This window comes from Mchenga conophoros, linkage group LG17 (genome assembly GCF_057382185.1).
Source record: "Mchenga conophoros isolate Kocher_MC1m ecotype Shallow Benthic linkage group LG17, M_conophoros_male_GT1.1, whole genome shotgun sequence".
Taxonomy (NCBI): domain Eukaryota; kingdom Metazoa; phylum Chordata; class Actinopteri; order Cichliformes; family Cichlidae; genus Mchenga; species Mchenga conophoros.
The window spans coordinates 35,880,238-35,903,171 of NC_140542.1; the positions used below are offsets into that span (position 1 = coordinate 35,880,238).

General features: G+C 39.5%; 1 protein-coding gene across 3 annotated transcripts in view; it reads right to left on the reverse strand.

Annotated features, from left to right (window-relative positions):
• Positions 1–5,278: 5,278 nt before the first annotated feature.
• The window catches only part of LOC146555844 (chemokine-like protein TAFA-5), a 175,304-nt gene continuing 157,648 nt past the window's right edge, over positions 5,279–22,934 (reverse strand). For 2 of the 3 annotated variants that reach the window (XR_014889107.1, XR_014889108.1), the window contains exons 4-5: positions 13,291–13,482; positions 5,279–7,015 (exon numbers count right to left, since the gene is read on the reverse strand). Coding sequence is in view for 1 of the 3 variants with exons in the window: in XM_085250955.1 (XP_085107081.1) it covers positions 7,007–7,015 (9 nt within the window). In the remaining 2 variants the exon portion in view is untranslated. The remainder of the gene's footprint in view (positions 7,016–13,290; positions 13,483–22,934) is intronic. The other variant, XM_085250955.1, reaches the window with a different exon arrangement.

A 22,934-nucleotide genomic window follows, 5' to 3' on the forward strand; every position in this document is an offset into this window, starting at 1 on the left:
TTAAACTTAATAGTTTAGATTAAGATATTTTCAGAATCAAATGCATTATTATTTTGTTATGCTTTTAAGGAAAAATTATGTTATCTCTGCAGTTTGTGTTTTTCATATATGCAAAAGAAACATTTTAACTTTAAGCACATAAACATTAGAAAGCATTAGAGGTACAACACATTGTTTTCAGAGGACAGAGAGATCTTATTTGGACCTTTAAATGTACTATAGTTTTACCACAGGGAACCATAAATTGTACAAAAACCCATATTGAACATGCATCATGTTGCTGTGCAAATTGCTATTTCCAATCGAAACCTAACAAAGCCACAACCTTAGATCATCATTGTACAAAGCAATTTTCTGGAATTGCGTTAATTGCTCGCTCAAATATTGCCTCAAAGTCACATTTTCTGTCTTTCTTAAAACCTATTGCATCAATCATGTTAAAAGGTCTTTAAAGCTGAATAAATGATATAACTGTTAACTGATTGTATTTGTATATTAACATTATTAGAAAAATTCTCAACTTTTTCTTGAGGTTCCTCAAACAGTTTTAAAGGGGACAGTGGAGATCTTACTTACCTCCAACATGATAAATGTAAAGTGACTGTTCAAAATGTTTTTTTTTCAAACATGTGTTTCACTTTCATTTTCAACAGCAAATACTGTATGTGTATAGATGTATATATATTGTATATATAAGTGGTCAAAGCCTTTAATGGTCCACATTACATTTTGTGTTGGTGATGGCTTGTTGAAAACATGGTTGTAATTAACCGTCAGTAACTAAGAGGATGTTTGTGATGCACTTTAAAGGGTAGTGTAGTGTGGTTTCAAGGGGATCCTGATAGATATTTCATTGATATAAACAAGTTCTACCAGTTGATTGAGATGCTAATTAATTTTTATCTGCTGGCTTGAGAGATGTGGATACCCAAGTTTGTGAACGTGATAACTCGAGAAAGAAAGGACGTAGGAGTTTCAAATTGATACCAAAGGTGTACCTACTGAAACTCTCAGACGGGTTTGAATATCAATAACCACGACCTCCAGGTCAAGCTCAGAGGTCAAGCTTTCTGAAAATCTTCTGAATGCATAACTCATGAAGGAAGTCACCTAGGATTTTGAAATTGATACCAAAGGAGGCTAAGGGTACCAATATTTGAAAAAATGTTTCTTTAAACAATTATTTTTACAGGTTCTTGAACTGTGCACTGTTTTTTATAGAGCTAAATATTTTTTAAAAAGAACTATCAACCCGCAGCTTGATAGTTACACAGTAAGCATCTGATCAGCTGAAACTCCTGTTAGTTGAAACTATTTTTTATGCTTTATTTAGGCTACACAATATCAGTGATACTGTGGCCTATGAAGTGTAAATTTAAATATAGACACCACAGTGCATGGGGCATAGGCTAATGTGCATCACAGTCCATTGTTATATCTCAAAATGAACGAAAGCCAGTGCTGAATTAGGGATGTCTCACAACATCCTTACAGAAAGACTGCCATACCAGAATTTGGGGGGGATTTACCAGTATGAGCACAGAACATACCACCATTCTGTCAGAGTTTTTTCTACCTCCGAGCTGTGTACAACTGTAGACATGGCAAGCCGAAGAAGAAACGATATTGCCAGCGCAGCTAGATGGAAGTGTGAATTGGAGTAAAACAAGACAGTTTGTGCCTCCTTCCTGATGACATCCCACATGTCTTATAATATGGCAGGCATGATTAATCTGAGAACAATATGTGGTGTGTTATGTCTCACAGTCGGCGAAAAGGCAACATTGCATGACTCTATAATCACCTGGTTTTGACACAGTGTCCATGGTAGCACACAAAAATATTCTGTAGTCTAAAGCTATCATTAGAAGCACCGGTGACTTAACTCTAACCTAGGTTAGAGTTAATATATGACATTATAATATACAACATTAATATATATCTCACAAGCAGAAGGTACCCAAGAGGTACTGAGCTTCAGCGGCTCAGACTGCATTCATGGATCAGGTCAACCTCAACCCCAAACCATGCTCACTTAGTGCCTGTTTACCCGGGCCAATCATCACCCCATATGTGGCATACAGAAAAGGTGTTCAGTATCATAGTCTTCAACCTCTGCAGTATCCATCCCCAGTCTCTGCTCAATCTTTTTTTAATGAAATGAAATGAAAGTGGCTCTGGGCAAATGCTAGTCTTGTTGGTTCTGAAATAAGGCCTTCATTTTAAATTACTTTTTTTCACTTCTCAAACGCTGAACTTCTTATTTTTAGTAGAATTTCGTCTGCGATGTGATGATTTGAGTTTATTCTCAGATCTATGCTTCACACACAGTACTTTTTTTTTTTTTTTTTAACCACAGGCTACCGGAAGTAGGATTTAAATGGTCATCCATCTCTACGAAAAAACTATATTTGAATCACTTATTCTTAACATTGAACCTTTTTCATTTTCAGATCTTTTATCCTCCTATACTTTATGACTGCATTTGATTTTGGACTTTATATCCATGTATGCTGTCCTAACAAGGCTATGGTAGCTTGTACACTCTCATCCTGTGGTCTCCAGAACTGCTGAATGTTTGTGCAGAAAACACGGCCCTACCACAGCTTCCTCGCTTTGCATTTGCCTGCTCTAACTCTGTGTCTTCTGCTGCTTCCAAGCTTGGGGTTGAAGAGCTCACCGCTTCCTTCAGCACATCCTTTTCATATATATCGGACTTGGCTTCACGGCTTAAAATTAGATGCCCTACTGTAGGTTTAAAGTCAGGCCTTGTAGAGTGATTCTGTTAGGAGCGTCAGGAAATCTGAGTCAGATGGAGGAAGGATAAGCTCCAAGTATAATGGAGATTTTAAAACCTTGCTTTCTTAGATTTCTAGATGGATCTGCAAAGCTGGGGGTTTTTTTTACAGGTTCAGTTTAAAAAAGTTAACATAAACCAAAGTTTTTGTTTCATACGACAAATTCTATCCTAAGTCATAATCCTAAAAAAAATCCTGAAATATACATATTAAAAAAAGAATTTGGGGATTTCTTTCTTAATAAGGTTTAAAGTATTAAAGCAACTGCTTTAACCTATTGAGTTAATCCCTTTGTTTATCAGCTGGGTACTGAGGATTTTGAAGCTGTTTCCTTTTCCCATTTCTTAGACTTGGTTTCTCACATGACATTTTCCACTTTGGTAAAAGATTCTCTTCCATTTTGGTCTGTTAAAGAAACTTTTGACATGAAAGGCTGTGATGTTCTCACAAATGCAAGCTTAGCTCCTATGTGTGTTAAGCATGCAGTAGTCCAGCCAAGCCTAATTTGGAAGTGAATGTTCTGAGCAGTTATCGCCCTCTATCAAAACTTTTGGCTGAAGTTCTAGAAAAAGTCATTTTTAATCAACCATCCTTTCTAGACAAGTACAATATCTGTGAGTCCTTTCAATTAGGTTTCAGGGCCTTTCACAGTTCTGAGTCTGTTCTTTTCAAAGCAACAAAGGCTATTCTGCTTGATGCTGATTCTAGTGGTTGTTACATCTTAGTTCTGATTTGACACTGCTGATCACGATTTACTCATTAAGCGCCTGGAACACTATGTAGGAGTCAAGAGTTTGGCGCTTAACTGGTTTTAATCTTATATGGAACTCACGACTTTTGCAGTTAACTTTGGAAAGTCACTGCTTCAGAATCTGGGTCTATCTGTGGGCCTGTTCTTTATTTCCTTGTACATGCTCCTGCATCAAGATAACATATTTTTTCATTGCCATGCAGATGATTTGCAACTGGATTTACCTTTGAATCTTATAAATCACGGTTGCATGTGAAGGCTCAATGCATCTTGGATATAAAAAGTCCAAAACAGACGTCATATTGTTTGGCCCTCTATTATTAACCGAGAGGTTGAAAGATAACTGGGTATCTTTAGTTTTATTAAAATGCAGGTTAACAACCCTGGGATTATCATTGACACCAATTTGAAATTGAACAACCAAGTCAATGCTGTGGTCAAGAGCAGACTATAATCTTCTTTAGATCTGGAAAGGCTCATGCATGCACTTTTTTTTTTTCATTTAGTCTGTGTTACGGCAGACTAGCAGCCTAGCAGGGTCTCCTCCTGAAATTGCCCATGTGGGTGTGTCCTACTATCTCCCGCTGCCTTAAATGCCATCTTCTTTTTGCACATCTGACTCCCATCAGCAATTAAAAGCACTTAAGGCCAGAGAAAGGTGAGCTCTAGTGCCAGAGAGCAATGTTAGTGGTTGCAGAATGGTTGGGAATATAACAGTCTGGACCATTGTAATACACTGTATACTCTTGTTAGTCAATTATCTCTAGCTTCTTAACAGAAGGAAACTTCAACTGATTGTTGAACTGTTGCTGAACGATAGTTTGTTGTGTTGTGAAATTTTCAGAAACACTTGTTTTTTAAAATTATAAAGCACTTTGGTTTTAAATGTGCTATAAAAAATATTTACTTACTTTCTTACAATAACATGATGTGTGTAAAATCTGCAGTTTAATATTAGGAAAAGATATAAATCTCTGGTAGGATTATGCTAGGAAGAGGATGTGAGTGTAAAAAAAAAATATTGCAAGTCTAAATAAAGATGTATCTGCTGTGGTGACCTGTTGTGAATCAGTGTGGGTCTTAAAAAACTAGCTAACAATGGAAATACATAAATAGTCACTTGTAGCACCTCAGTGAGTGACTGAACTTCTGATTAAAAACTTAACAATGTTTACAAGAAACTATGAGTTATTTACAATGCACACTGTATTATCAGCTCAGACTAAATTCTACTGTTGGATTGGCCAGGTCACTGGGCTATATGGGAGCTTTCCCTCATGACTGACAAGTTTGGTGGACAAAGCAGCGTGCTTTTTATTTGCAGTCTAAGCATCTGAAACTGTTTCATAAACTGCATTTTTCAGACATGCTGTAGTTCTTTAGAGAGATATTTGGAGACTTGCAAAGTTAAGATAACAAACACTGGAAAAACTGGAAAGTTTGGCTGATTGCTTTGGGGTTTTTTGTGGCTTTGCAAACAAAAATGATGAGCATGCGTTACACTGGAGAGCAGGAAAATTAGATCCAAGCACAAGAGCTCACTTGAGCATTTGGAAAAACATTGAGGTGTGAACAGAAGACGTGATTACTTGTCCACTTTTGGCTGGCTCATCTGAAACCCATGTTAACGCCAGGCGAGAGCTGGCTTTGACTCCCTTTGTTGTTTATACTGAATTTCTTAGGACTTTACCCTGGAAACAATCTAACTATAAATCCTCTGAATCACCTGGGAAGGAAAAGGAAACTTTAATTTTTTTCATACCTTCTCTGGTGCCAGAAACAAATACATTCATTAGAAAAGACCAGAATAAGATCAATTAAAGTTCTTGTTGATGACCTTGAACATCAAGAGCATCTAAGTTTGCAGGGGACATTTCTTGTCATATATTTATTCTTAAAATATTTCATGATATAAAATGTATGTAAATGACCGATACTCCTGCAGTGCTTCCTCTTTCCTTCTCTCCTCACCGTATTCATCGCCATCGGAGAGAAGCTGGATTTGTGCAAAAAAAGAAAAAGAAAGAAAAAATAAAAACAAAAAGAAACACAGGCACAAAATAAATTAAGAGATCAGAACCCATAGAGAGGAAATGAGTCAGTATTCCACACCGTGTACAATACAATATCATAGCAAATTAGCAGATTTCAATGGCTTCCACTGACTACCATAGATTTACAATGTTCAGTTGGCTGCACATCAGTCCTTAATAAATTGTGTCACTTTCCTTTTTTTTTCATTAATGGTTCGGATAGACAGTGACTTGTAGATGACCATGAAAAGAAAGCGGCTACTGAGGTGTGAACAGAAAACCTGGGACTACGAGCCAGCAGTAATGAGAACAACAGCATTTGTTCACATCCTACTAAACTGCCATTGTGATCACATTTTAAGTCCAATAAGCTTCTCTACAAAGGTACAACATATAAAACTGTTAAATATATAACTTTTTAGGGCCTTTCAAAATACATTTAATGACTTTTCTTTACGCCTTCTTTTCAGACTTAACAGCATTTAATACTCTCTGTAGATAATTATCATTTCTCTGGTAATGATTTGCACTCCGTATCCATGATCAACACGACAATTCTTCCTGTAAGCTGTCCCAACTGTAGCTACTGAAAAATGCAAATCAGATTTTTTTTTTCTGTTTTTTTTGTTGTTGTTTTTTTTTTTTTTGATACACAGTTATACGTATGTAGTACCTATATCTCCAGTTCCAAAATACAGTGGTGAGCTTAGTCTGCGAAAAAATGTCCGTAAAGTTTGAAAAGTACTCCTTTGATTGTGTTCGGCACATACGCCGCCAGCTGCAAAGGTTCGTTTGTGCACCGAGTCTCTGTGGGGGCAGCCGTTGGTCGGTGGCGACACTCAAAGCATGTTAACAACGTTTCCGTGTGTCTTTGCCAGATGGTCCTCTCTGTCATAATGATCATATTTGTTGTTTTGCTCTTTGGTCTATAAAAATATGGGAGGTTTACTCCAGCAGAAGGCCTATTCACAGCAGAGTGCGCTCGGTTCGGTTTTTACGGCCTCGCGAGCTGGTCTGAGAAGCGTCACATTGTGTTCTGTAATGACCCCGTCTTCACCCTGGAACTCCTGCACTAGAGTCTAGGAGAGAGATGTGGGAAATCCCGTATTAAAAGCAGTTAGCAGCTCCAAACAGTGGACTTCCAGTGAGGCAAAAAAAAAAAAAAACATTCATGGGATTTTAAGGTGTCCGAACCTCCGTGGCATGAGCATGTGCTGCTAAATTCACAGAGCAGGCAGATAACAGTGGAGAGGAGGTGGATACAACGTGTTGACCCAACGACAGATAGCAGGAGGGAGCAGTCAGAAACCCGCGGTGGCCAGTCACAGGAAACAGGAAGTGTTTTATAGTAAGTTTGCCCAGTGTCATAGGGAGAGATGACTCCCTCAAACAATCACTCCCTGGTTTTCCCGTCTCTGGCTGTGTTACGAGACCTGTGAATCAACAAGAACAAAGCAAACATGAGAGAACTGTTTTAGCACTCAGTCACAGTCATGCTCAGCTCCACAGAGAAATGTCTGAGGATGTGTTGTATCAAAAACATTTTGGCTCAAATATTTTCACTTCTAAAGCCAGCAGAAAGAAAATGACAGAAAATATATTGTCTTTTTAAATACAATTCACATATGTGACGTTGGCTTTTTATTTGCAACAGGAATGTTCTTTTTCATTCAAATAAGCACTGTCATCTCATTTTAAAGTTTGCAATCTGCTTATTCACTTGTTTGCCAAGAGTTGCATGACAAGACTGATAATACTTGTGTATATAGAGTACTGTGCACAAGTCTTAAGTCAGATCTTAATTCTATATATTTTGCCAGGAAAACATGTGCAGACAAACATGGAAATACTGTATTCAAAGCCAAAACTCTGCAATCTTAAAAGTCAATATTTGGTATCGCCCTCTTTATTCTTCAACCTGAGTGCTCTTATGCAAGCTTCCTTGTCAATTCTTTAAATAGTTTTCAGGAATAGTTCTCCAGGATTCTTGAAGGACATTCAAAGGTTCAGTTCAGTTCAGTTCAGTTCATTTTTATTTCAAACATTTCAAACATGTGCCTTCACAATCATTACAAAATATCATTCCATTATTTGTTTGAAAAGGAGTAGGCTGAAGTATTTACTTATTTGTCCCTACCCCCTCAAGTTTTACCTCTCATTCATTTAATTTTTTTTGTCTTAAATTAAACAAACAACATATGAAACATATAAACATATGAAGTAAAACAAAACATAACATACATAAATCAAAAACAAGAAATTAGCAAGCCCCACCACAGTATAGTTTCTTTCATATGAAAAATACAGAATGTGTATATTTGCAGATACACAAGTTATGGAAAAACAACAAACCAAAACAAAACAAAAAAACAAAAAAACAACCAAAAAAGAACCGCAACACCATTACCAGCAACATTACCATCCTGGGTTAACCCCGTTTTCTTCATTCTTATACTTATTTAAAATTAGGTTTTTATATTTTACTTTAAACTGTTTTATGTTTTGACTGTCTTTTATTTCTTCTGTTAGACTGTTCCATAATTTAACTCCTGCAATTGAGATAGACATCGTTTTTAAAGTTGTTCTAGCACTTTGTATTTTTAAATTCCATTTCCCTCTTAAGTTATACCCACCTTCTCTTTCTATGAACAATTTACAGATTTCTTTGGGAAGCAATTTATTTCTGACTTTATACATTATTTGCGCTGTTTTAAGCTTCACCAAGTCTTGGAATTTAATAGCTTGCATTTTGACAAAGAGTGCATTTGTATGGTCCCTGTACCCTACATTATTTATTAATCTAATGGCCCTTTTCTGTATTATAGTTATTGTTTGTGTGTTACTTTTGTATGTGTTTCCCCAGACCTCTACACAGTACTCATATATGGCAGTAGTAAAGCACAGTATAAAATGTGCAGTGCTTTCTGATCCAACATATGCTTTGCTTTTCCCAGGACGGCAATGCCCCGTGCCAATTTCCCCCGAACATAAGTAATGTGTGGCTTCCAACAGAGCTTGTGGTCAATGATCACCCCAAGAAATTTTATTTCATTTACTCTTTCTAAATATACATTGTCAACACATATTTCTACTTCGATGTTTTTCTTTTGGTTTCCAAACAACATAAATTTGGTTTTATCGAGATTCAATGATAATTTATTTATATCAAACCACTTCTTTAATATCGTTAATTCCTGTGTGATCATTTCCAAAACCTGTGGCAATTCCCCACCTGCACACAGTATATTTGTGTCATCTGCAAATATTACAAACTTTAAAATCTCCGATACTCTGCAGATATCATTTAAGTACATAATAAACATTTTTGGACCCAGTACTGAACCTTGAGGTACTCCACAAGCTATATCCATCAAATTAGATTTATATTCATTTATTTGTACATATTGTTGCCTATTCCCTACATAGCTTTTTAACCATTCCAAAACCACTCCCCTAAACCCGTACTCTGGACGTTTCTCTGGATGTTGGCTGCCTTTTGTTCCTATGAAAATGATCCCAAACTACTTCAGTAATTTTGAGGTCTGGGCTCTAGGGAGGCCAATTCATGACTGATGCCGTTCTATTGCATGTTGTTCTATCCAGGTATGGCTTCTTGCATGGTCTGTGTCTTTGTGATCGTATTCATGCTGAAAAGAGTCTGGTTCTTGTGTAATTTTCTTAAGTTGGAAAAACAAAAAACAATCCTTTGAAAATGGTCAGGTCCAAGGGCTGGGCTGAAAATGTCTTAAAAAGCAGCCAATATCCAAAGAAAATCCTTCAGAAATGCTGGAGAACTATTGCTCGAGACCACTTTCAAAAATCACAAGAAAGTTGGTTTCTTTGGGAGCAAAATATGGAGAAATAAGGGCTCTAGCTTGGTTTACGATTAATTCAGCTTATCAAAAAGACTACGCAGAATTAAATGATTAGCCTTGCAGTTTCCAAATATTAACGGTCACATACAAACATCTCAAAAGCTCATTAATTAATAAATATATAAAAATGACATTCTACCATTTGGAGCTATTTCATTATTATAGTGATCTTTAGGGACATTTGACATAATTGTTTTCTTTCTAAGATAAGCTAGCAAGGCTTACATTTGGTCCATTCGAAAAACAGAGCAGAGCAAACTGTTCCTTTCCTTCTCCGCCATAATGTTAAAAATAAAACAACGCTAAGTGGCTACTCTTGAAGCACCCTTTAACAAAACCATACGAGAGAGGCATCTCACTGAAATTTCAGCAGCAAAGCTGATAGGGATCATTCTCAGTATGCCAGTCTATTCTCCTAAAGAAAAAAAATATTTTTTTGCAGCCATTGTGTTGACATAAGCATCACACATGACTATTGCTCCATGCCAGACTTAGATGTTAATTACAGGATTGTATGAGAGCTTTACGAGTCAAATATTTAGAACTCTTCAGGGGATATAACCCAGTAACAAAACAAGTCTCACAGTGCAGACACTGAAAAACAATTAATCTAGCAGCAGAAAGACAAATCTCGGAGCCTCCTCACCATCTGGCCCCCGCCAGTCACACAGCCAACTTGATAGAGGTGCTGATGCCTTCCAAGACATTGCCACTGAAGCTTAATTCATAATAATGAACTCTTGATGATTTCACAGGGTGCAAATTACCATGAAAGGGGCAGGTGTTGAACGGGGTTCTAGCATGTATCACAGATGACAATGTCTTATGCTCTGGGAATAATAAACATCTCAGTGAGCTCGGGCTTTAATGGAGATAATGTCGTGGTTTTGTTGGAGCTGGGCATGGAATGACCCAAAGGTTTACTTGGTTAAAGCAGGGCCATGACTTTGCTAACTGCTTGACTGTGATGCCTGGCCAAAACAGGTGTTTAATCCTAGCATAATAAGCACAGTTTCTCTCTGTGCCTCCTAGAGGGCACACAGAGACTACAGCTCAGTAGTAAAAAGCCACAGGTAAAATGGAAGGAGGATAAATTAGTCGCACAAAGATGTGGAAGAAAAGAAATACAATGCAAGTGATTTCAAGCAGACACAGCATATAGACACGGTCTTGTTTTATTCAAGCCACATAGTGTGTGTCTACCATGGTGGATTTTTGTTTTTTAATATCGTCTTTATGTTTTGTTTTGTTTTTTGCTCCCTCTTTTTCTTTCACAGCCACACTGTTGCGAACAGCTTCTCATAAATCTCCCGCGCAAATCTCGTCTCAGGGAAACGCAAGCCTTCCCATTTAAAAACAGCAGCGAATGTCAGACGAATATGAGATGAATCTGCCCCGTGAATAACATTCACAGGCCTTGGGTGATTATTACTTAGAGTTTATCAGGAAGCAGCTACGCAGACAGCGAGCAAATACTTTACACTCTGGTGCAGAGTAGAGGGAAACATTATGCAGCGGTTCTCTGGCTATTGAACATGCCGGGCAAACGTTTAGGACGGTGGCCTTGCTCTTCGAGTAAGAACGAGAATTGGACTTTCGATTGAGACTGATAACTGCTGGGGGTGTCATAGTAACAGAAGGGAGCATCGTGCACTGAATCCATCTGTGTTAATGTGTAATTTGTGCAGCATTTCTCTTCTTATGGAGCAAGCGGACAAACCACTCGATACTTATCGATACGCGCCCGGCAGCTTTTGATCGAGGATGCGGAAAACATTTGATTTCAGGGACGGTACAGACTGCTTCCTGTCTCGAGGCCACAGCTGAAGCACTTTAATGCAACAAAAATGAGAATGTGCATACATGTGGCAGTGGCTTTCGTTTGCGTCGCACTGCTCTAAATAAAAGCATTTTCGCGAGTTGGAAGTATTGAAAGCGAATGCACCTGGACATACGGCCCTGGCTTGACATTTCTTCTCTGTCTGAACTCTTGCAGACTTTCCTCGAAATGTCACGGCCATGTGACCCACGAGGGAACAAGTCGGTGGGTGCACATGAAAGAAAATTGATCCACTTTGCCTATCCGCACTCTTCATCGAGGCGCTGTTTGCTGGGAATAATGCAAAATCTCAAGAGGACCCAGCGGATTAATTGATGTGTTTTTGTACATTCGCTCGTTCCACAGTGCATCTGCTTTTGGATCTCCTGCTCGTTTCTAACGCTCGTCTCTGCGCTCACCCTTTAACGTTAAGTCTTGTGCAGCTGAGCCCGCGCTCTCTCTTCAGATTTTAGCAGGCGAGCGGCACAACATGATTCCAGATGAATATTCATAAGTGAACTTGTTGGCTAGGAATGATCCACAGGTTAATAAGGGATGGGAAATCGCTCATTACATGCTGTGAAGTTGGATAATGCCTGAAGCAGATGCTGAGATCAAAATACATGAACATGTATGCATGCGCCTCCAGACACTAGGCCCCATTCCACATTAGGAAAGAGTTCAAAGCTATGTGTTATGTCATTATCAGCCCTTTCATACAGCATTTCTTCAGAACATCAAAGCAAACACAGTTCACTATCTGCATTCTACAATATGATCAGAACTTAATGCTCAAGAGTGGAGTATTAGAACAGATTTAACCACGGTGGCATCAGGCTGGTGACAATGTTGCCAACGTGTTCTTCAATACTTTTATGCATCGACTACAGCTGCTCGTAAAGCTACTGCGTTGCGTGGCTCTGTGTGAGATCAGCTGCTTGCAGGCAATGCAGAATCGCCTTCCTTCAGAATATATATTAAAGGATCAAATGTTTAAATCCAATCTCAGATGGCCTCTTCTGTGAGTAAATAGACAATAATCTCTTTGATGCACTGTGCAGAGACCCAAGTTCACCACACACATTCCACCCCTTTTCTATTTATAGCTCCAAATCTACTGAAGACTTGCTGTCTGGAGTGAAAAGCAGCAGGATCACATTTTCCCTCAAAAGCAAATTATAGCATGGGCCATAAACACTGACAGTATTGACCAAAAGAAGAGCCTGTTTCTCAAAGACTCCACAAAAGTGGCCGTTTTTATGACTTTGGCCTTATCCCTTTTTTATATTGCTGTACCTTAAATTTATTACATGGCCACTCTCTATTTCCCGATCACTATTTATTAATATCAGAGTCTGTCTGGCGCCTTGTTTTATTTAAGTGCACAGCCACCATCTGACACAAGACTTTAAAACAATATACAAGGCATGCCAATAAAGCAGGCTGAGAATACACTGAGGGGGGTTTGCTGCACACATGGATTTTCTCTGGTTAAACACACACCAGGGAAATTGTCAGCTTATGGTAAAATACATAAGCCAAACAAGGATATCAAACAAGCAGACGCTCGCTTAAATTGTATCAGGATTTATGAGAGTCTATGCTTCCTGCTGTTTGTGTGTTCTGCTAAAGCTGAAAGATGCGGTCTTAGTGTTGTAATGAGTTCATAATGTTGGTTGTAATGACTTTCATACACTTTTAAGACATTTGACCGTGAGCAACAGGCAAGATCAGTCTCCTCTGTAAGGTCATGTGGAAAGTTACCTTCATTACAAGATGTTATAAAACAGAGCCCGACAGATATATCAGCAGGACTGACACATATATGTGTGTCTGTTTATATTTAATGATGTGAATGTGGAAAAAAAGATGAAAATATAAACGAGTATATCAGATCTTTATCTTTTTTCTAATCACCAAGTCTCAGTATCGGTCTCAAAAATCCTATATCAGTCAGGCTCTAGTCATACATTTAAGGATTTCTTGATTCTAATTCAAGGGATTTGTCTTGTACCTTACTGCCTTCACAAGGCTCTTGGTGCTCTGTAGCTGCTTGTGTTGCTTCCTGCCTTTGAGGCCAAGGTAAGGGCGGAGCTGTTGTAATGGTGGTGGTGGTGGTAGCTGGAAATTGGCTGTCTGTCAAGGGGTCATCAATGCTTTCCATAGTGCAAGAGTGTCGAGGGGGACTCTTGTCACGTCATAGAGCCTGAGGGGAGAAAGGGACAGGGGAAGGCGGTATGGTTATAAAGCTCAGTTTCATTTCTATTTCTGTTTTTTTTCTAGATTTAGACACAGTCACAGCACCGCCACCACCACTACCACCATTACCAAATTTATCTTTTTAAGGTGTCGCGGAAATGTGCCCGTTTGGATTTGTCTAAACATGGAGAGCTATTCTGTGAATGTGCTGGGCACTGATGCTGTGTTACTTGTGTTCCAGTTAAATATAGGAGTGTGGGAGTTGAATAGGGTCTGATTCTGCGTAACAGTAGCCCACATGGAAGGAAAATAGAAAACAGCCCTGTGTTTCTCCAGTGACTTCTTAAATATGCTATAAATGTAAAGCACTGATTCATTCATGATTCATTTTTCTGAAATAATTTGTAAATTGTTGTCCTTTACTTAAAATAATAAGCTGGATAGGAATTTATAAGTATCAGGCCTGCTGCAGCGTTTCCACCACTTTAGTCCAGATTAAAGTATCTCAGAAACTATTGCATACATTATTGTTTATTCTGGTGTAAATTCTTACAGTCCCAGAGTTAGGAGACTGGTGATTATGGTAAACAACTGTTTTATTCCTGCAATGCAAGTTCGTTCCTTTTCCAAGGGCATCAAATATCTTTTTTAAAAATAAGCCTGTGGTATCTAATAGTTAGAAATTGCTTGCATGGTTACAAAACAACCCCTGGGATCACATTTAAATGCAACATAACCAAGTAGATTTTGGAGTTTTAGTGTGTAAACCTTACACTGAGTAAAACTGAGTAAAACAGCAGTGTTGGGTAAGTTACTTTAAATTAGTAACTTAGTTACATTACTAGTTACTTCTATCAAAAGTAACTCAGTTACTTCAAGTTACTCGTTACTTTCAGAGTAACTAGTTACTAGGGAAAGTAACTTTGGTTTTACTCAGAATTCTCTTGTTAATGTGTTGCTTCCATAACTTTGCCAGTCTTCTAGCTTGCATACTTGCCACAAGTGCACTGTGCCACCTATAGAAAGGAAAACAATAATGTGCACATTTCCACGAGAGAAATCCCACACCTGATTCTATCCTAGCCTGCTTTTTACATCCAACACAAAAACTGCAGTCATGGTGCTTTCGATTGTACTCAGAACTCGAAGGAAATTCTGCCTTCTGAATAGGAAGATGTAGGTAACACCAGACTGCAGATGAGCTGCATACAGAGCTGGACTGGGACAAAAAAATCGCCCCGGCATTTTGACTAGAGACCGGCCGCCATTATAGGAAAAATCATAAAGCCTTTGAATGAAAATAAACACTGTTGTGACAGTGATGTACACTGTTCTGATGGTATATATGCATCAATCTATCAATCGTTTGTTGTAAGACTCAGATAATTATTTTTTTAAAAGTGAGACATTTTAAATGAGAATAAGAAAGTATTTCCTTGTGCCCCCCTTTCCCTTTTAATGCCCTACATGGACCCCTGGCAACACTTTGCTAGATCCGCCCCTGCACAGTTACCAGCTGTCAGCTACCTAAAAAAGTATCCTGGTGTTATTTGTCTCTCAGAAACAGTTCATAACTTCCCTTCAACTCATTCATGTCACCTAAAAGGTAAACCTGTTTCTCCATCACAGCTCTGATGATTCAGTAAGGACATCTCCTGGTTTCATCTTCATGTTTCCCTCTCATCACATAACCAAACCGATATCATGACCAGCAGCTTTACAGCTGTGGCTCCAGCAAACATCAGCTGATAGTAGAAAGTAATATTAAATAAATTCTAACAACAGCTGATCAAGCTTAAAAGTGCTGCTGTTGTTTCGCGCGACATCTGCTGGTTTCCTCTTTCTGGCCAAAGTGGGAGATAAATAAACAAGAGAGAAAAGCCATCAGCTGATCATTGATCAGTTTCATGATTGAAGTAGAATCAGGAGAGAGAGAGGGTGAGAGGATGAGAGAAGAAGAGGCAGCTGTGCAGCGTAAACACAGAATAACTCCAGCTTTGTGTCTTTTTCATTGTAGCTGAAATCCAGGACAAACTGTTCCTTTTCACCTCAATACGAAACGCATGATATTTTCTCTGAATACAAGACGATTCTGTTTTTTATGGGACGGTTGGCAACTCTAATAATTAACCTTATGAACAAAATAAAGTTCAACATCAGTAACATAGCACCCACCCAGCTTTATAGAAACTCCGTCATGCTAGCTAGCACGCAGTACGAAAAAGTCAGCACAACGAAAATAAACTCCAACTAAACTTGGTTTATATCTGACCCAGATGGACTGCAGGTTATAACTTCTTACCTGAAGTTCAGTTCACCTGACTCTCTCGGACCAGCGGCTGCTTCGGGTCTCTGCTCCTGCCTCCCTTTTCCTTCATCCACCTGCTGGCCTCCACCACTTGCTAATGTTACTGAATCTGTGGAAGCTCCACAATGCCGCCACACAAAGTAACGAATAACGAGCCTATTTAAATCCCAGTAACGAGTAACGCGTTCCCGGTTTTGGCATAATAACTAGTTACCACAATAATAACGTAGTTACTGTAACGCATTACTTAATAACGCGTTAGTCCCAACACTGTAAAACAGTGAGTGGAGACTGTGACACAGCCAAAATTACTGCAACTTGGTGCCTTTGAAATTATTGCTTTGAAAATGGGGACCAGGTCTGTGACCGTCCAATGCCAGCTTTAAAGAAACAGTGCTATCAGTCAGGGAATGAATTAGGTCAAGTTGGTAGTTACATGCAATCTGTTTGTGATTAACTGTGACAAATTGGCAAAATTTTCAAATATATTGTTGTCTACATAAACAGAAATTTATAAAAACTACATTACATTCAGAGTCCAGAATACAACTGAGTGAGATGATTTTTCTTTTGTAAAGAGACGTGTTCAATTCCATTCAATACCATTGGGGCGATCGTGCCTCAAGAGTTGGGAGTTCGCCTTGTAATCGGAAGGTTGCCGGTTCGAGCCCCGGCTCAGACAGTCTCGGTCGTTGTGTCCTTGGGCAAGACACTTCACCCGTTGGTGGTCAGAGGGCCCGGTGGCGCCAGTGTCCGGCAGCCTCGCCTCTGTCAGTGCGCCCCAGGGTGGCTGTGGCTACAATGTAGCTTGCCATCACCAGTGTGTGAATGGGTGGATGACTGGATATGTAAAGCGCTTTGGGGTCCTTAGGGACTAGTAAAAGCGCTATATAAATACAGGCCATTTACCATTTTATTTATATAACAGATGCCTCAATATGTTTTTTATTGTAAGGTGAAGACCCTACAATAATACAGAAAAAATCCCAACAATCAAACGACACTGATCCTCTCTGAGCAAACACTTGGCGAGAGTGGAAAGGAAAAACTCCCTTTTACCACAAAGAAACGTCCAACAGAACCAGGCTCAGGGAGGGGCAGCCATCTATCAGGGGTGTGGGGAGGAAGACATGATAAAACACTAATTGCAAGATTGTGCATTTCTTTGAGTTGCCAGGGACTCTGACATGACATACGTTAACAATGGATGTACTGCTTGGCCCTGATAACCTAAATCTGCATCATTTCTAATGGGCAGCAGGGGGCCACGTTTTAATTTTTCTTGTACTGTTGGCAAAAAGACTACCGGCTTACTGGATCTGCAACCTCATTAAACATTTCTCTGATAAATTCATGGAATTAGTTGCAAATTTTTTTGAAAATAACACCATTTCAGCTTGTCATGTCCAGTTTCAAGATACCGAGATTGTGACAGCTCACCTTGAAGATTCCACAATTAACAGAATTTAATTAACCAGCAGGTATATTATAGCACCCTTAGTTAAGAAGATATTGGCAGTTCAAGCAGGTTAAAGCTTTCACAGGTAATATCTCACTGAGAGGACTGATGAAGCTTACACTGCTTTCAGTAATCTCCAGTAACAACTGCTTATCTTGACAGTTTAAAAAAGAACAAAATTCTCCCATAGCCTTATTTGGTAAATGCTTTGCCTCAAAGCTGAAAACATGAATAAGTTTCTCTTTCACTGTTTGAAAAGGAGAAACATGCTTTTCTGAGATCAGAGGTAATACACTATACTTGACTTGGGTGTGAGTGTGCCCATGTTTTGTCCTTGCATGAGTGCGTTTGTTGTTTCCTTCATTTCGGAATACACCTGCACCTCTTGGGACTTGAAACTGTTTGGAGTGCAAACATAAGCCAGCTATCACGCTGCGCTTCATGGAATCAGTTTCCACTTTTGGCCACATGGAAATGTTGGAAACTATAGAAAAAGGAGCAGGGTTGAAATTCAGAATGAAATAAAACAGGTAATCTTTCACTGGGCAGCAGAGGTTTTGGGTTTAGGCAACAGTGGGTCAGATCAATCCCACAAGCTCACAGGGAGTTGATAAGAACAGAGAAAGAGAGACTTTCTTGTTCTTTAAGTCAGTTCCTCTTGCCTCTCACTGTTTATAGTCCCAACATTATTCCCAGCTTCCCAAAATGGAGGATTTAGTATTCTCCAAGCCAATGCAATGTGCTGACTTGGCTCCCTCCAGAAGGAAGTTGGCAGACAGAGCTAATGGTTAGCAGCAACAGAGTTTCTTTCTCTTTCTCTCTTTCTTTTGGCCTGTCTGTGGTGGCCAAGCAGCTGTCTTCTTAGTGGTGATTCTGTTCAACTCACTGTTGGATGTGGCTGGAGGGCCCAGAGGGATCAATTACCACGGTCGATACCAACCCAGAACCACAGGGGGGTGGGGTGAGGGGGGACATGGTGATGGTGGAGGCGTTGGGGGATACCTTTCTGCATCCACAGAAAGATTGAGAAGAAGGAGATGGAAAAGAAGTGATGGCGGGGGCAAAGCACCAGTCGAAAAAGCTTTTTCATACTCAACTGAACACACTTGCCATCACTGGCAGGAATACAAATGTGTAAATACAGAGGACGCTTACAGGCGTCCTGTGTAAGCATCCTTACTGGGAGATCAACTAGTGCAAACCCACCCATTTGTAGCCGGAGATATTTATGGCAGGATGTCCTAAACCACGTATGCATTTGAATTTCCCACGCAGAACCCTGATGAAGTTCAAAAAATATGCACACGCAAGAGCTCATATTATCAAATATTGTGATATTCTCTCTTTCCTTGAAGAGGCTGAAGTAACTGCTCTTCCCAACTGTGTTTTGTCTCCTCTCCTCTCCCCAGTGAAAAAGTCTTGATTACAGTAATCACAGTCTTTCTCTCAGTAGGTGCCACTTGTGCTCATAGCTCTCTGCTCAACGCCTAAATACCCCAATCAGGATCGTCCTAATGAAACATATGATTAAGACTTAGTTAGACAACTGAGGATTTTTAGCCATTCCAGTTTTTTTTTTTTTCACTGCTCCCTGCAATGTCTGAAATTGTGGCGCTCTTTAGTCCTTTTTCACGATAACAAGAGCTCTTTTTGTGACTTGCTGTGTAATATTCACTTGAAAATACCGGCTAAGCGGCCTGGCTGTTGGATTTTGTGCAATTATAACCTTCCAAAGCTACTTTGGAAGCGACTGTCCCTGTGTGTGAACTTAACGGGTACTCGAGGGTTTAACAAGAGCATCCGCTTGACTCAAACCAACTTAAAATGACTTAATGTTCTACAATTCTTTACGTCTGACTGGCTCAAATCTCTCTCTCTCTCTCTCTTTCACTCATGCTGCTCTTTTCTTCTCCTGCGCTGCTTTTCTGCCTCTGTTTTGAATTGTTCCTCTTATCAGGCTGTCACAAAAGCTGGCAGATAACCTGAGGTGAGTTTGCTTTTCTCCTCTAACAGCGTACTCGCTCTGCCTCGTTCTCGCCGAGCTCCCCGCGTCGGCACACGCAGAGAGAGATAGCTCCTTGCGCTGATTCATCTGCCAGTCTAAAATGGTGGAGGGCATGATGCAGAGCATCCTCCTCTCTGGAGAGAGACAGCAGTAGGCCTTTCAGCGAGAGAAGAAGGTATGGAAGATGACTGCTGAGACGACATATCGTTCTGCTAAAAGAGAGGCCCTTTGCAAAGACAGCATTTCACTGTGGTAACTGTGATAAAATGTATGTTCAAACCTTTTAGCATCATGCAGTGTGGAAAGTATTCCGGTACAGTCAAATTAACCCCTCACTGCTGCTAAAGCGTTTCTTTATCTAGCCATTTTTCCCCAGGCCTTTCTTGATACCACGGAAAGCTATGACCAGGATACTGCACACAGAATGAGATCTTTGCAGTACACTAAAGCTAAAATTGAATTTATTGGTTAATATCTTACATGTGCCAGATCTTTTTACACATCTGGCTAAATTGAGAATAAAATAAAAGACAATTAATGTTAATAGGATGGTTTCATACATGACTGACAGAAGCAATATGCCTCATTAAAAAGTCAGCAGCTGGTGATTGATGTATAAACTAGAGATGGACCGATCCGATATTACGTATCGGTATCGGTCCGATACTGACCTAAATTACTGGATCGGATATCGGAGAAAAATAAAAAATGTAATCCGATCCATTAAATATCACGAAAGCATCTCACAAAACTTGCAACACGCCGTAACTCACCTCAGAACGTCAGCAGTCGGAGCAGTATGCATCACGTGATAGAGCAGCTGTGGCATGCCGGACCTGTTGGTGGTCTGGATAGCATTTGGAGCTTTGCTAGCAACCTGGCATTTCATCTCCGACAAAGTTATCCCCGAGAGAAGTAAAGCAAGTGTGTAAGTCCATCTCTGAATGTTTGTAAAGCATTCCCACGTTAAGCTTAACGAGCGACTGCCTCTCGCTCTCCGGCTGCTACTTCAATCATGAAACTGCTTAAATGATCAGCTGATCGGCTTTTCTGTCGCGAGTCTGTCTCTTGTTTGTTTTTGGCCCACTTTGCACCAGAAAGAGGAAACCAGCGGCTGAACAACAGCAGAACGTTTAAGCTTGATAAGCTGTTGTTAGAATTTATTTAATATTTCTTTCTACACCAGGATCTTTTTCTACGTAGCTGACTGGTAACTGTGCAGGGGCGGATCTAGCAAAGTTTAGCCAGGGGGGCCGATAGGGCATGAACAGGGAAAAGGGGGCACAAAGACATACTTTTCTTTCTTATTCTCATTTAAAATGTCTAGCTTTTAATAAATAATTATCTGACACCCAAAGTTTTAATTTGATGTAAAATGAATAGAAGTCAATTACTGTATATAGTGACTATTAAGTCTAATATATACCCTAGTAAGCTATAGTACTTTTTACTTTGGGAAGGTACCATCTGTGCAGTCTGCAATTTTGTTGAAGAAAGATGTTGAATCTATTTAATATTTCTTGAAAAATAATTGATTTCTGTGCATTTTTTTTCACACTGCATCAAATTAAGGTTGATTACGTCGATTAAGCATCATGAGGTGGCGCGTGAGGGGTGGTTCCTTATTTTTTATTTTTTTATTTTTGTTGTTGCTGGGAGTTGGAACCCTATTAGTTAGGTTGCTTAATATTTACGCTAAGTACTCTTTAAAATACCAGAATAGGGAGGATGGTGTAGGTCTAAGTTTATTAGATTGATCAGTATTGCTGAACTATGAAACATTTTTTTTGTATACAGGTATAACAGAATAGCTTTAGTGTAGTTGTTGTTTTAAACTTGAGTATGAACTTGCAGACTTGCAAAATGCAGCAAGATATTTTAAAAAACAGTTTTGTTGATTAAAAACCACTATATCGGATTCATATCGGTATCGGCAGATATCCAAATTTATGATATCGGTATCGGTATCGGACATAAAAAAGTGGTATCGTGCCATCTCTAGTATAAACCATTAAAAACCATGAAAAAAGCATGGTTTATAATTTGAATTAGAGTTGTATGCAGTGTCATGTACAACCTCCGTTCCAAAAAAGCATAGGCGGAGCCATATTTACCACTGCGGACAAAAGTCTGTAAATGTCTGCGAACTGAAGAGACCAATTGCTGAACCTCTGGTACACGAACGTTGTCATATTATTGTCTGATACAGGATTCTAACAGCTCAACAGTCCTTTCATTTTCAATTAGTGAAAGGTTTGGACTGCAGGCACCCGAGTTCAGCACCCAGATTCTTGCCATGCTGTTGTAATAGATGTGGTTTAACATTGTCTTCTGGATGGAAGTAATATGTTGCCTAAAACCCATATATACTTTTCAGGATATTCTTGGAACTGTAGCTGTAATTCAAATTGTGATTGGAATAGTACTCTTTCTAACATAACTAACTTAAATGTTTAGTAATGAAAAACATATTATTTGAACAAGTAGCAGAATGGGTAGATTTACACTGGATTTGTATTTTCTGTATTATCAATTGTTACAAAACCATTTTCACCCAGGAGCTCTGCACCGTATCAGGAGAATGAAGTCAGCACATTGTCCGAATGTTTACTTTCTCGGCACATAACATGAGCAATGCTCTGTTCAGGTAAGGCTAGAGTGCTGCGTGGATAGAGCATGCAGGAGGGAGCACGTAAGCACACAGTAGCTTGTTGTAATTCTCTGCACGGTTACTCGCTGTAACCTTACCTGGACACAAATGTACATCACACGGACAAGGGAGACTGCAGATTTAACAGTATGACAATACGGTTATTAGATAAGAAAACTGAATTAAATGCCCTGTGCTGCTATTTATATTCTAAACTTTGTTGGCAAGTGTGTGAGGCCAATCAGCAGGGAGATGTGTATAAACTCAGCCATATTAAAAAGCCAGTGCACAGAATGAATGAGCTAGTCATTTGCCAGCACAGTAAAACATTTTGTCACATCAGTTATGTTTTGGCAGATCATTCTCAACTAAAGCTGATGTAAGTGCATATTTATCGCCTTACATTCGTGTGGATATGCTACATATATTGGCAGATGCAATAATATCCTGAGGTAACAGGGAAAAAAAACAAGGTGATGACGAACATGCGGCTCATCAGTGCAGTCGAGTAAATCTCCGGGGAGCTTGTTTACAGTCTTAGAGCTTATTTTTGTAGAATTTCATATTCTGTTAGGTCACTCCTTCAGAGGAGAAACTTGTCATTGTTATCAATGAGAAACCTGATTCTGAAATAAATGATATGCTGGAGCTTCACAGCTCTACCTCTGCTTGATATGCGTCCTATTCAGCTGTGGTTAGAGTGCAACGCTGCTAAAAGTAACCTCCCTCAAAAAACGTCACTGTCAACACCGAGCTACGCACATATCAATCTTCATACGTTTCATCTGGAGCCGGCCTCTGAGAAATCCATACTGTAGTTTTATTGACAGGAACAACTGTGTACTCTCCAAAGCAGGGTCAGAGTAAGATAAATGCCTGGAGAGAGAGGGGATGAGGGGGAGGATGAGAGGAAAAACCGAAAAGAGAAAACGCCTGAATGCCTGGGAACGAGACAGGCGGCAGGCGAGGAAGTTATTTTTACTCCGAAGCACATCAAACGGTGACCGCTGAGATGAGTGACGTTGTGTAGGTCGAGA